Source organism: Oreochromis niloticus, linkage group LG13, assembly GCF_001858045.2.
Source record: "Oreochromis niloticus isolate F11D_XX linkage group LG13, O_niloticus_UMD_NMBU, whole genome shotgun sequence".
Classification (NCBI taxonomy): domain Eukaryota; kingdom Metazoa; phylum Chordata; class Actinopteri; order Cichliformes; family Cichlidae; genus Oreochromis; species Oreochromis niloticus.
Window position 1 is genome coordinate 23,444,033 of NC_031978.2, and position 12,366 is coordinate 23,456,398.

Consider the following 12,366-nt stretch of genomic DNA (forward strand, 5'->3'; position numbering starts at 1 on the left):
AATAACTCATTTAGCATGGATTTTAGGTATTATGGGGAAAAACGACATGACAGCTCAAGGCGTTTTAATCTAATGAATGAACAGCTCGTGAATTAAGATACGCATTTTGTAGTCCTTCTTCAGTCCTTCTTCACATTGTAGTTTCAAGTTTTTCCTCACAGGAGTCCTGCTGAGTGTTGCTTTAGACCAAAAATAATCGCGACGGAAGTTGCCCAGTGGCCAGGGCATGCCTAAATCTGCACCCCGTGTGTTTTCAACCCAGAAATTGTCTTATATATATGAAACTCACACCAGTAGCTCAGAGAATATGTGTGATTATGTAGAAAGTGTTATATCACTCATAACTGTCTGGTTCTTTGATATAGCAGGGCATGCATATTTCGGCAAGGCAAACTCTGAGGTTGCTGACACCGTTACCATCATGTGTAAGTGGATTATTTGACCTTTTCAGGACGTACATGAATAAGAAACATATTAATTTTACGAATATATTTAAAAGTTGGCTCGTCGGTTTTATTTCAATCCGTGTGTTTTGAGGAGGCCATACAAATCTGGACAGGCATGACACCTGTAGGCGCTCATCTTCAGTTTCGTTTGTTATAAAATGTGAAATACCACGTAGGCTACGTGAAATCAAGTGAGCCCTCACAGGCGAAGTCACAGTCAAGCTAGCCGCACCTACAATCTTGTTGCACTTTTCTTATGCATATTACGGTACGGGTGCCGACTGGTCCTGTTTCTAAGCCAGTATAAATAAACTATTTTACTCCTGAAGTAAAATAGTGAAAAATGCCAGTATACAGAAGACTCCCGTGTTTCCAAGTCAGTCGACCGTAATATGCGTAAGAAAAGTGCAACAAGATTGTGGGTGCGGCTAGCTTGACTGTGACTTCGCCTGTGAGGGCTCACGACCACAGTGTGAAACAGTTTGAAGAAATCGAAACCTATAAATACTCAAGAGCATCTGACTCGAAAGCGGTCACAGAGACAGTCCAAAGACAGGCGCAGAAATCAGATGGAAGGGGAGAAGAGATAAGGATCCTGAGCTTTTCACGGTCTTCTTACAATTCTGTGCAACTTGCTGAGTCATTTATGATGGATACTGCAAACTCCGTTACTAAACTAAACGAATACGCAAATACGCGTAAATTTGAAGTGAGGTACGAAGAAATCCGCTCTGACGGACCGCCACATGATAAAGTGTAAGTTGAACACTTTTCCGATATTAAATCTCGAATGAAAGGACTAGTATTGGTGGGGCTTCAAAGTCAAATACTCATAGGCGTGTCAGTCAGAATGGCAGTGCACAAGTTTATACTTAAAGTTGTAATAAACAGTTTTTAAGATAGAAGACGACAGGGGCGATTCTAGGATCAGAGCTTTGGGGGTGCTGAGCACCCAGAGAGCTGCCCAGCCAGGCAAGATAAACTTTACTCGTCACGATGAGGCTTCTTCCCCGTCTCTGTCAGTCCCTGCATCCTTAAATGTCTCCAGTTGTCCCGAGTTCCCTCTGACTGTCTCCTGGGTGCATTTAAACCCCTGTTCCTCCCTGTCCTCATCGTCTGTTGTCTTCGTCTCCGTTATTAGTCATCATAATTTTACCATCTCTGTGCAAGTCTGCAAATTTCTTTATTAAATCATAAGATTCTTAAATTCATCAAGTCTCTCTGTGCCTGGGTCCTCGTCTCAAAACATGACATCACTGTTTTGTACATTTTAACACAATTTAATCCCACATTTGTGAAAGAAAGGCAAAACACTTTTTTTGAAAAGTCTGTAACAAAACCATCAAATCTGATAAAGGTTATTTAAATGCTGCAAAAGAAGAATGGATTGGAATAAAAAAAAATAGATATCCTAACCTTAATTACTGGGGGAGAATAATGAATGATACTCATAGTGAGTAAGAAGTAAACTGAGTGCATTTGGACAGAGATTCACTTTTAATGTGTGTGTGTATAATATAATACAGATACATAAAAAACACTCCCAAAACAGAATAAATTATTACAAATAAAAATCTTTACTGCAGATATTAATTTTACTAATTTAATAATACTAATTTTGTGTTGTAAGATTTATGAGTTTCATGCTTTCATAGTGGTACTTGGGAGAGCTTGACATTTTTCTCAGGTGGTACACACTGTAAAAGGTTTGAGAAACACTGATAAGTGTATGTGTGCTTTTGGAAAACATTTAAAGCTGCTGTACAGAATCTTTGAAACAAGCTTAAAACACTTTTAGAATATAAACAGAGCATCTGCTTCTCTTTACAGCTCCTCACTCCACCAGGGCTGTTTGGCACTTTCTGATACTGTACTGCAGCAGTCATACAGACAACTGGACGGTCCAAAAGTTGGCCTACCTATTACTGGCTGAGGTTTTAGTAGAGTTGTGGCTGAACCACATAAAAATAGATCATTAATTTTAATCTCCCCAATCAATGATAATGTTATGTTGGAATGTTGTTAAAGAGGGTCAAAAATGTTTCAACCCAGTTTGTTTTGCAGATTCTGTATAGCAGCTTTTATATAGGGAGAGCACAACTTCCTGATTGTGTGAGTAAAATCAGGTTTTTTCTCTTTGTCAGTTTAACAGTTTCTGTTTTGCCTGTCACTGTTCCCTGTCTGTTTTCTTACCTGGTTCTTCCTGACCTTTCTCCTCATGTTCCCCTCTTTCCTCTCTCCCTCTTTGGACTGACAATCATACACAAATAGATTGGATTCAATTAGATGAAAAATTACATTAATATGAAAAAATACTATTAAGATCACTAACAAAAAGTCCTCTCTCAGTCTACTTTCAACCAAAAGGCAAATAACCAAACCACATGAACATCTAATAAAGGATATAAATACTGAAACACTGATCCAACATTATCCTTTATTGACGGATCATTTGATTTTACACTTTTACCTGAATGTGGCTCCTTTTTTTGAAAAAACTTCCTTATATCCCTTATGAACCTGGCTGTCTCTCTGTACACAAACACACACACACACACACACACACACACACACACACACACAACCGTAGTTTTAAGGTTAATGGGCATTCAGTCAGTTAGCTAGTTAGTATCCATTTCAAACAGGACAGTGGTAACAACAGTAGGCTATGGACAATTTTTAGTTTTAGATTTTAAATATGCTATATAAATTTCAATGGGAGCAACAGGACGGTCAAATGTCGCTGATTTTACTACAGAGTAGGACGGATTGTAGGGTAGCAAACATTGTCGGAAAACATGTTTTCAACACTGCAGGTTACCTGGTGTAATGTTTTTCAGCTAAAAAGAAACATGGCCTGACTCCTACCTAACTATATAAAGAGTAACTGAAGGTTAAATGCAGCTAATATGTCCTGTTTTAAGCCAGGCACTTACACCTCCGCTCCGCTGCGTCTGCTGCCGCTCTGGCAGCAACAGAGCTAGAGCCAGAGTAAGGGAGAGCCGAGCTGGAACAAACCATTTTGGGAGGGGGGGTGTTATCTATACTTTTGTTGTTAAAATGTTATGTTTCAACCAAGTACTGTATGGTTTTTATATTTTTATCAGTGTGTCACACAGACAGCAAATATTGTCCAAAAAAAGTAAGAAATCTTTGGGGTTGCTTTGATTCATTTTGGGGGTGCTGAAGCACCCCCAAAAATGGGCTAAAATCGCCCCTGGAAGACGATATTTTAGAAAAACAATACAAAAAGAATACAACGTTGCACAAAATGGAAAACAGATTGAGTCAATATACATATATATAAGTATTCTTACTGTTTCACAACGCAGTTTTTTACAAATTGCCAACAAATATCCTGTGGTTGAGGGGACAGGGGCTGGAGTTGGCAGAGTTGCAGATGCAAAGATTTTCACGGGAAGTGACCACAAAGGACAGTATTACAAATGAGTACATCGGAGGGACAGTGGAGAGGAGGAGGAGGATGGATACACTGGCAATAGATGTTGAAGATTGAACTGCCAGGCAGGAGAAAAACAGGAAGACCACACAGAAGATTCGTGGATGTAGTGAGGGGCGACATGCAGAGGGTTGGTGTGACAGAAGAAGATGTTTCTGACAGTGGGAGATGGAGGCAGCTGATCTACTGTAATGACCCCTAAAGGGCAGCCAAAAGAAAAGAAAGCATTTGTGCAATCAGGGCTTCAGTTTTTTCACACAGTTAGATATATTGCTTCCAAGAGGCGGAAAATGGTATTGAACATTTTCATGTCATTTATTGCACCTGGAGCCCTGTAAGATCATGTTAAGTCTTGCTTGTACAGTGCTCAAAAAAGTAACAATTTTTAATTAGAGTTTAGCATCAAGTGAGTTAAACTTATAGTTATTGATCTGGTCAGTTAAGTAGCAAAGAGGGCTGTTAATCAGTTTCAGCTACTTTGGTGTTAATGAAATTAACAACCAGTCCTCTAGAGGGACGACAATGACTCAAGCCCCAAAACAGGAATGGTTTTACACATGGAGGACACTGACACTTTTGTCCTCCTCATCTTTTCTAACATTTTTTTCACTAGTTTTGCATTTTGCTAGGGTGAGTTTCACAACTGGTAGCACGAGGCGATACCTGGATCCTACAGAAGTTCCACAGGTAGTCCAACTCCTTCATGCTGGCACATCAATACGTGCCATTGCCAGAAGGTTTCCTGTCTCTCTCAGCACAGTCTCAAGAGCATGGAAGAGATTCTAGGAGACAGGCAGTTACTTTAGGAGTATATTAGGTATGGAGATGAAATCTGTGGACCCATTGTCAAATCCTACAGTGGTGCAGTGTGTCCTGGGTTCTTCCTGGTGCACTACAATCTTTCATATGGTGAGAGCATGCATGTAGTTCCTGTAGAAGGAAGGAATGGATTGACTGGCCCCCACGCTCCAGTAGAACACCTCTGGGACATTATGTTTTGGTCCATCTGTCACTGCCAGGTTGCAACTCAAACTCTCCAGGAGCTAAGAGATCTGATGCCCTAGTCCACATCTGAGAGGAGATCCCAGAGTACACCAGCCGCTGTATCATTAGGAGGATGATGTTGTTTATGCATAAAAGCATGTGGGGGCCATACAAACTACTAAGTACCATTATGAGTTGCTGCAAAAGTTCAGCAAAGTTCACTAGCCGGTTGCATTATTTTTTCACTTTAATTTTTTGTTTATCTATGAATTCAACCCTCTGTAGGTTGATAATTTTCTTTTTTATCAAATGATGTGGTATCCTCTCATTCTTAACATCTTACCCAGTCCACATCAGAATAAATATGCAGCATGATTAATTTCCCTTTGAGACCTGATGTGTTTTCAAATTGTTCCTTTAATTTTTTTGAGCAGTATATAACAAAACTCTCATGTCTTTACAGATTCTACCTGAGTGCAGTCATAGATGGTAAAGCCTACCCCAGTGGTGAGGGGAAGACCAAGAAGGAAGCAAAGCAAAATGCAGCAAAAAATGCTCTGGAAAGCCTGTCTCAGCTTGGTCATCAGGACTCAGTGGAATCTGTAAGATAATGTTCGTTTTTGCTGAGAGAAATGAAAAACCAACCTGGGGCAATTGTGATGTATTTCTTATTATCTTGACAGAGAAACACTGCAGCAGAAGCTTCAGTTCAGATGATTCTTAGCTCTAAGGACACCAGCTTTACAGAGACAAATTTCATAGGCCTTATCAACGACTACTGTCAGAGAACCAAACGCTCCGATTCATATGTTAAAGTGAAGAAAGACGGCCCCTCTCACATTCCTCTGTGAGTCTACGTCAAAATCCGTAATTTCAGTTGAATCTTGAGTCACCAACTCCTGACTGATGTTCAACAATATTAAACTGTCAATGTAATGATCTAAAACATTCCCATTTTTTCACAACACAGTTTTTTCTACAAATTAATAATTGACAACAAGGAATATCCTGTGGGTGATGGGAAGAGCATCATGGAAGCCAAACAGAGAGCAGCAGAGTTAGCCTGCTCTGCTCTTCAGGAGCAGCCAGACTGGGACAGCAAGGTATTTTTATATATTTCATCTTAATTAATGGCTTCCCTTTGGGGGAAATATGCACAAAATAAATGATTTTGCTGTGTGTTTTAGGTGTCCGTCAGGCCAACAGCATTGGAAGATGGTGCTCCACCTGACTCATTAGCATCATCAGTTACACAGTAAGGCACTTACTGACACCAGGACAGTATTATAACTATATAAAAAGAACATAGCATGCTAACAATGCCCCTCTTCTTCTCCCTAAGGGAGTCCATTGAGTCCTCATCGCAGGGCCTGACTACAGATAAAAGTGAATCTGTAATATTCGAAGAGTCATCAAACCCACCCACAGACCAGGTTTGTCATTTCTCATAATATTTAGTAAAAACTATGATACTCAAAGATTAAACGACATTTAGCCTACTAAATTAAAAAAAGCAATGCGACACTAGTGAGTATCATTAATCTTCTCTCATCAATGGAAAGATGTGAGGTTGATGTTATATTCAGAGTTAGGACTTTTCCACATTTAAAATCTATAAAATATCTTCATTTTATTCCCTAACAATGCTGTTGAAAATGAGAGCATTGAAAACATAACAAGGAACACATCAAGCGAGTCAAGGTATGAAAAGCCTTTGGTGCAAGGCTTTAATATAAATGATGTACAATCGTGTGCAAGACACTGCTTTTCACCTTCATGCCTAAACAACTTTGTATTTGCCTGCAGATTTTTATCAGAGTTCAACTCTATAGAGCATCTCTTGCTGCAATGCTAGGCCAGATTGTTAACTTTACTCCTGTTGTAGGTCTCATCATTGTTGCTGATGTGACCTACCACAGTTGTGTCATCTGCAAATTTGATGAATAGGTTGGATCTATGTGATGGTGTGCAGTCGTGCATCAGCAGAGTGAAGAGAAGGGGGCTCAGCACACATCCTTAAGGAACCCCAGTGTTCAGTGTTCTAGTGCTGGAGGTGTTGCTGCCGACCCGTACTCTCTGCTGTCTTCCTGTCAGGAAACCCAGCAGCCAGTTACTCAGCGAGGTGCTGATGCCCAGCAGATCCAGTTTGTGAATGAGTTTCTGGGGAATGGTCGTGTTGAATGCTGAACTGAAGTCTATGAACAGCATTGTAGTGTATGAGTCTTTAGTGTCCAGATGTGTGAGGGCTGAGTGAAGGGCAGATGAAATTGCATCATCGGTGGAGCGGTTTTGGATCCAGGTTGTGGGGAAGAGATGTCTTGATTTGATGCATGAGTAACCGTTCAAAGCACTTCATAATGATGGAGGTGAGTGCGACAGGATGGTAGTCGTTAAAGACAACTTCTTTGGTGCAGGAATGATGGTGGAGGCTTTGAGGCAAGCAGGAACCCCAACTTCGCTCAGTGATGTACTAAAGATGTCTGTGAAGATATCTGTGAGTTCCACAGCGCAGTCTCTCAGTGCTTGTCCAGGGATGTTACTAGGACCTGGGGCTTTGTGGGTATTGATCCTGCCAAGGGATCTCCTCACACTGTCTGGGGATAGTGTCACCACCCAGTCGTTGGGGGCGGGGGGCGGAGTCTTCTGTGCAGGGGTGCAGTTCTGTACCTCAAAGTGAGCGAAGAATTGGTTTAGTTTTGCCTAACTAGAACATGCTTGAGAGAAATGAAAAACCAACCTGGGGCAATTGTCTCTCTGATGTGTTTCTTGTTATCTTGACAGAGAAACAATGCAGCAGAAGCTTCAGTTCAGATGGTTCCTAGCTCTAAGGACACCAGCTTTACGGAGACAGATTTCAAAAGTCTTGTCAACCGCTACTGTCAGAAAACTAAACGTTCCCATTCATATGTTGAAGTGAAGAAAGACGGCCCGTCTCATATTCCTCAGTGAGTATATGTCAAACTCTGTCCTCTCAGTTGAATCTTCAGACACCAACACCGGACTGATGTTCAACAATATTAAACTGTCAATGTAATGATCTAAAACATTCCCATTTTTTCACAACACAGTTTTTTCTACAAATTAATAATTGACAACAAGGAATATCCTGTGGGTGATGGGAAGAGCGCCATGGAAGCCAAACAGAGAGCAGCAGAGTTAGCCTGGTCTGCTCTTCAGGAACAGCCAGACTGGGACAGCATGGTATTTTCATATATTTTATCTTAATTAATGGCTTCCCTTTGGGGGAAATATGCACAAAATAAAGGATTTTGCTGTGTGTTTTAGGTGTCCATCAGGCCAACAGCATCGGAAGATGGTGCTCCACCTGAATCATTAGCATCATCAGTTACACAGTAAGGCACTTACTGACACCAGAACAGTATTATAACTATATAAAAAGAACATAGCATGCTAACAATGCCCCTCTTCTTCTCCCTAAGGGAGTCCATTGAGTCCTCATCGCAGGGCCTGACTACAGATAAAAGTGAATCTGTAATATTCGACGAGTCATCAAACCCACCCACAGACCAGGTTTGTCATTTCTCAAAATATTTGCTAAAAACTATGATACTGAAAGATTAAACGACATTTAGCCTACTAAATTAAAAAAAGCAATGTGACACTAGTGAGTATCATTAATCTTCTCTCATCAATGGAAAGATGCGAGGTTGATGTTATATTCAGAGTTAGGACTTTTCCACATTTAAAATCTATAAAATATCTTCACTTTATTTCCTAACAATGCTGTTGAAAATGAGAGCATTGAAAACAATACAAGGAACACATGAAGCGAGTCAAGGTATGAAAAGCCTTTGGTGCAAGGCTTTAATATAAATGATGTACAATCATGTGCAAGACACTGCTTTTCACCTTCATGCCTAAACAACTTTGTATTTGCCTGCAGATTTTTATCAGAGTTCAACTCTATAGAGCATCTCTTGCTGCAGTACTAGGCCAGATTGTTAACTTTACTCCTGTTGTAGGTCTCATCATTGTTGCTGCTGTGACCTACCACAGTTGTGTCATCTGCAAATTTGATGAATAGGTTGGATCTATGTGATGGTGTGCAGTCGTGCATCAGCAGAGTGAAGAGAAGGGGGCTCAGCACACATCCTTAAGGAACCCCAGTGTTCAGTGTTCTAGTGCTGGAGGTGTTGCTGCCGACCCGTACTCTCTGCTGTCTTCCTGTCAGGAAACCCAGCAGCCAGTTACACAGCGAGGTGCTGATGCCCAGCAGATCCAGTTTGTGAATGAGTTTCTGGGGAATGGTCGTGTTGAATGCTGAACTGAAGTCTATGAACAGCATTGTAATGTATGAGTCTTTAGTGTCCAGATGTGTGAGGGCTGAGTGAAGGGCAGATGAAATTGCATCATCGGTGGAGCGGTTTTGGATCCAGGTTGGGGGGAAGAGAGGTCTTGATTTGATGCATGAGGAACCGTTCAAAGCACTTCATAATGATGGAGGTGAGTGCGACAGGATGGTAGTCGTTAAAGACAACTTCTTTGGTACAGGAATGATGGTGGAGGCTTTGAGGCACGCAGGAACCACAACCTGGCTCAGTGATGTACTAAAGATGTCTGTGAAGATATCTGTGAGTTCCACAGCGCAGTCTCTCAGTGCTTGTCCAGGGATGTTACTAGGACCTGGGGCTTTGTGGGGATTGATCCTGCCAAGGGATCTCCTCACACTGTCTGGGGATAGTGTCACCACCCAGTCGTTGGGGGCGGGGGGTGGAGTCTTCTGTGCAGGGGTGCAGTTCTGTACCTCAAAGTGAGCGAAGAATTGGTTTAGTTTTTCCTAACTAGAACATGCTTGAGAGAAATGAAAAACCAACCTGGAGCAATTGTCTCTCTGATGTATTTCTTGTTATCTTGACAGAGAAACAATGCAGCAGAAGCTTCAGTTCAGATGGTTCCTAGCTCTAAGGACACCAGCTTTACAGAGACAGATTTCAAAAGTCTTGTCAACCGCTACTGTCAGAAAACCAGACGTTCCCATTCATATGTCGAAGTGAAGAAAGACGGCCCGTCTCATATTCCTCAGTGAGTATATGTCAAACTCTGTCATTTCAGTTGAATCTTCAGACACCAACACCTGACTGATGTTCAACACTATTAAACTGTCAATGTAATGATCTAAAACATTCACATTTTTTCACAACACAGTTTTTTCTACAAATTAATAATTGACAACAAGGAATATCCTGTGGGTGATGGGAAGAGCATCATGGAAGCCAAACAGAGAGCAGCAGAGTTAGCCTGGTCTGCTCTTCAGGAACAGCCAGACTGGGACAGCATGGTATTTTCATATATTTCATCTTAATTAATGGCTTCCCTTTGGGGGAAATATGCATTAAAATAAAGGATTTTGCTGTATGCTTTAGGTGTCCATCAGGCCAACAGCATCGGAAGATGGTGCTCCACCTGAATCATTAGCATCATCAGTTACACAGTAAGGCACTTACTGACACCAGGACAGTATAACTATATAAAAAGAACATAGCATGCTAACAATGCCCCTCTTCTTCTCCCTAAGGGAGTCCATTGAGTCCTCATCGCAGGGCCTGACTACAGATAAAAGTGAATCTGTAATATTTGAAGAGTCATCAAACCCATCCACAGACCAGGTTTGTCACTTCTCATAATATTTAGTAAAAACTATGATACTGAAAGATTAAACGACATTTAGCCTACTAAATTAAAAAAAGCAATGTGACACTAGTATCATTAATCTTCTCTCATCAATGGAAAGATGCGAGGTTGATGTTATATTTAGAGTTAGGACTTTTCCACATTTAAAATCTATAAAATATCTTCACTTTATTCCCTAACAATGCTGTCAAAAATGAGAGCATTGAAAACAATATAAGGAACACATCAAGCGAGTCAAGGTATGAAAAGCCTTTGGTGCAAGGCTTTAATATAATCCATCCATCCATCCATCTTCATCCGCTTTATCCGAGGCCGGGTCGCGGGGGCAGCAGCCTAAGCAGAGAAGCCCAGACCTCCCTCTCCCCAGCCACCTCCTCCAGCTTATCCGGGGGAACACCAAGGCGTTCCCAGGCCAGCCGAGAGATATAATCTCTCCAGCGTGTCCTGGGTCTGCCCCGGGGCCTCCTCCCGGTGGGACATGCCCGGAACACCTCACCCAGGACGCGCCCAGGAGGCATCCTTGTCAGATGCCCGAACCACCTCAACTGGCTCCTTTCGATGCGGAGGAGCAGCGGCTCTACTCTGAGCCCCTCCCGGATGGCCGAACTTCTCACCCTATCTCTAAGGGAGAGGCCAGCCACCCTTCGGAGGAAGCTCATTTCTGCCGCTTGTATCCGCGATCTCGTTCTTTCGGTCACTACCCACAGCTCGTGGCCATAGGTGAGGGTAGGGACGTAGATCGACCGGTAAATTGAGAGCTTCGCTTTTACACTCAGCTCCCTCTTCACCACGACGGACCGGTGCAGCGTCCGCATCACTGCAGCCGCAGCACCAATCCGTCTGTCGATCTCCGGCTCCCTTCTCCCATCACTCGCGAACAAGACCCCGAGATACTTGAACTCCTCCACTTGGGGCAGGAACTCATCCCCGACCCGGAGTGGGCACTTCACCCTTTTCCGGCTGAGAACCATGGCCTCAGATTTGGAGGTGCTGATCCTCATTCCTGCTGCTTCACACTCGGCTGCGAACCGCTCCAGTGCGAGTTGGAGGCCTTCACCTGATGAAGCCAACAGAACCACATCATCCGCAAAAAGCAGAGATGAGATTCTGAGGCCACCGAAGTGAAAGCCCTCCGCCACTTGGCTGCGCCTAGAAATCCTGTCCATAAAAATTATGAACAGAACCGGTGACAAAGGGCAGCCCTGGCGGAGCCCATCACCCACTGGAAACGAGTCCGACTTATTGCCGGCAATGCGAACCAAACTCTTGCAACGGTTGTATAGGGATCGAATGGCCCGTAGCAGTGGGCCAGACACCCCATACTCCCGCAACACCTCCCACAGGACACCCCAAGGGACACGGTCGAATGCCTTCTCCAAGTCCACAAAACACATGTAGACTGGTTGGGCAAACTCCCATGCACCCTCAAGTATCCTTGAGAGGATAAAGAGCTGGTCCAGTGTTCCGCGACCAGGACGAAAACCGCATTGTTCCTCCTGTATCCGAGGTTCGACTAACGGACGAACTCTCCTTTCCAGCACCCTGGCATAGACTTTCCCAGGGAGGCTGAGGAGTGTGATCCCCCTGTAGTTGGAACACACCCTCCGGTCTCCCTTCTTAAAGATGGGGACCACCACCCCGGTCTGCCAGTCCAGGGGTACTGCCCCTGATCTCCACGCAACATTGTAGAGGCGTGTCAACCAGGACAGCCCTACAACATCCAGAGCCTTCAGGAACTCGGGGCGGACCTCATCAACACCAGCGGCTCTGCCACCAAGGAGTTGTTTAACTGCCTCAGTGACCTCGCCCCCGGAAATTGGCGGG

The 12,366-nt window shown here is 43.1% G+C and overlaps 1 protein-coding gene across 8 annotated transcripts in view; it reads left to right on the plus strand.

The window, feature by feature from the left end:
- The first annotated feature begins 853 nt into the window (after positions 1–853).
- LOC100692144 (uncharacterized) overlaps positions 854–12,366 on the plus strand; it is a 49,777-nt gene continuing 38,264 nt past the window's right edge. For 3 of the 8 annotated variants that reach the window (XM_025897276.1, XM_025897277.1, XM_025897278.1), the window contains exons 1-14: positions 855–1,202; positions 5,354–5,492; positions 5,574–5,737; positions 5,861–5,993; positions 6,078–6,145; positions 6,233–6,323; positions 7,672–7,835; positions 7,959–8,091; positions 8,176–8,243; positions 8,331–8,421; positions 9,770–9,933; positions 10,057–10,189; positions 10,275–10,342; positions 10,427–10,517. In XM_025897276.1, coding sequence (XP_025753061.1) covers positions 1,093–1,202; positions 5,354–5,492; positions 5,574–5,737; positions 5,861–5,993; positions 6,078–6,145; positions 6,233–6,323; positions 7,672–7,835; positions 7,959–8,091; positions 8,176–8,243; positions 8,331–8,421; positions 9,770–9,933; positions 10,057–10,189; positions 10,275–10,342; positions 10,427–10,517 — 1,617 coding nt within the window. In that variant the 5' untranslated portion in view covers positions 855–1,092. Of the gene's footprint in view, positions 1,203–5,353; positions 5,493–5,573; positions 5,738–5,860; positions 5,994–6,077; positions 6,146–6,232; positions 6,324–7,671; positions 7,836–7,958; positions 8,092–8,175; positions 8,244–8,330; positions 8,422–9,769; positions 9,934–10,056; positions 10,190–10,274; positions 10,343–10,426; positions 10,518–12,366 lie in introns of all 8 variants that reach the window. The other 5 variants (XM_025897279.1, XM_025897280.1, XM_019366702.2 and 2 more) reach the window with 4 other exon arrangements.